Genomic DNA, 1,921 nt, shown 5'->3' with positions numbered 1-1,921 from the left:
TTTTGGTTTTCTAGTTCCAAATCTTTGCATATTTTATTATAGTACCTGGTTTTATCTTTTCAAGCTGATCTTTGAAATTTTCTGTTCAGCTCTTGGACCTCTTCAATTCTCCTATTTGCTTTAGCTTCTCTACGCTGGAGAGCAAGTTTCAGAGTCTCCTCTGACATCCAGCTGGTACTTAGGAGCCAGTATTCCTTTCTCTACTTGCTAAACTGCCCAATCCCTCTAATTGCTTGTGTGTGTGTGTGTACGTGTGTGTGTGTGCAGTTAGGTGACTGAGCATGGGGTGGAGGGGATATGAATGTGTAAACATCTCTATCTTACTGGGGTATCAAAGGTAATTCACTCCTGTGCTCCCAAATCTAGTAAACGACCTACTGCTGAGGGGGAGACTTGGGATGTACATGTTAAAGATATGAATATCCAGCTCATTGCATTTGTAATAGACAAATACAGGGTACCACCAGAGGTCAACCTCACAGCCATGGAGTAGCAACCCTGAGGTAAGACTCATCTCCCAGGTTCCAAACCCTCCTTGTCATTTCTCTCCAGCAGGGCAAAGGCCAGCCCTCCTTCAGTCCCAGACTCCCCAAGGCACTCACATCAATGAGATCCGAGACATCGTGGATGTAGTATTTGCTTATAGCTGCATTGCTGGCTGCCAGATTCAGTAAGTAGTCATTCCGGGCCTTTGTGCATTTCAGCTTGTTCTCAGAATACTTTGCCTGCCTCTGGAAGAAAAAAGGGGTAGATGTAAGAACCAAGCCACTGACCAGAGGGATTTGTGACTTCTTTCATGATGTCTGTCTTTCTGGTGTCATCCAGGACTTTGTCCAAGTTCACATGGCCATAGCAGCCTTTGATGACACCTTGAGTAAGTACCCTCCCACATCTCCCTTCCCTTGTTGTCTAGCCCCTTGTGTTTGTCTTCAAAAGCACTTTTTGTGACTTGAAATGGTGTTTCTTTATCTGTTAAGTTGTTGATTGTTTCTCCCACAAGAAAATAAGCTCTGTGATGTCAGGGACTGGACGGCCTTGTGGGGTGGCAGAACCCAGCACAGTGCCCTGCACAGGCAGGCATAGGCATACCTCGGAGATATCGCGGGTCTGGTTCCAGACTGCTGCCATTAGTGAAAATGGCAGTGAAGTAAGTCACACAATGTTTTCAGTTTCCCGATGCATCTAGAAGTTAGGTTCACACTACTCACTGTAGCCTGTGAATTGTTCAATTGTTGTGGTTAAGTGAACCTTGTGGTTCAAACTGACTGTGCAGTGCAGTGCATTAACCCACAGTGCCACACAGCATTATGAAAATGTTTGAAATACTATGAGAATGACTGAAATGTAACACACACAACAGAACACATATGGTTGGAAAAATGGCACCGATAGTCTTGCTTGTCACAGAGTTGCCTCAAACCTTAATTCAGAAAAAAAAGGCAGTATCTGTGAAGTACAATAAAATAACTTATGCCTTCACTGGTTGCTTTTTGCTGGCTAAAGGATGGCTGGAAGAGGAAGACGGCTGACTGGATGTGAGTGGTGGGGGTGGCCGGAAGAGGAGCATGACTGCTTCCCAGGGATGTTGCTTCTGGCCCCCTGCCCCTTTAAGACCGATAAGTCCCACTGATGGGCAAAAGGGCCAGTTTCAAACCAGTAGGCAGTGAGCTATTGCAAATTCATGGTGACGCCATATGCATCAAACTCTATCTGTCCCCACTAGTGTTTTCTTAATTTTATTTTGTTGCTGTTGTTGAGACTATGCACAGTAAAAATGCACACCAATTCAACAGTATCTATTTACACATACAATTTAGCGATCTGGATTACATTCTTGAATTGTGTGACCATTTTCACTCTCTTTTTTTAAGTTGTTCCTCCCCCATTAACAGATTGCTGTTGTGAAGTGCCATCGAGTCAG

The 1,921-nt window shown here is 44.4% G+C and overlaps 1 protein-coding gene across 2 annotated transcripts in view; it reads right to left on the bottom strand.

Annotated features, from left to right (window-relative positions):
- The window catches only part of SRGAP3 (SLIT-ROBO Rho GTPase activating protein 3), a 413,130-nt gene that overhangs the window by 92,060 nt on the left and 319,149 nt on the right, over nt 1-1,921 (bottom strand). For both annotated transcript variants that reach the window (XM_006851564.1, XM_006851573.1), the window contains exon 6: nt 603-731. In XM_006851564.1, the coding sequence (XP_006851628.1) occupies nt 603-731 (129 nt within the window). The remainder of the gene's footprint in view (nt 1-602; nt 732-1,921) is intronic.

The sequence above is a fragment of the Chrysochloris asiatica genome, unplaced genomic scaffold (genome assembly GCF_000296735.1).
Source record: "Chrysochloris asiatica unplaced genomic scaffold, ChrAsi1.0 scaffold00030, whole genome shotgun sequence".
Lineage (NCBI taxonomy): Eukaryota > Metazoa > Chordata > Mammalia > Afrosoricida > Chrysochloridae > Chrysochloris > Chrysochloris asiatica.
The sequence above is the reverse complement of the archived record's forward strand: the minus strand, read 5'-3'. Positions and strand labels throughout refer to the sequence as shown.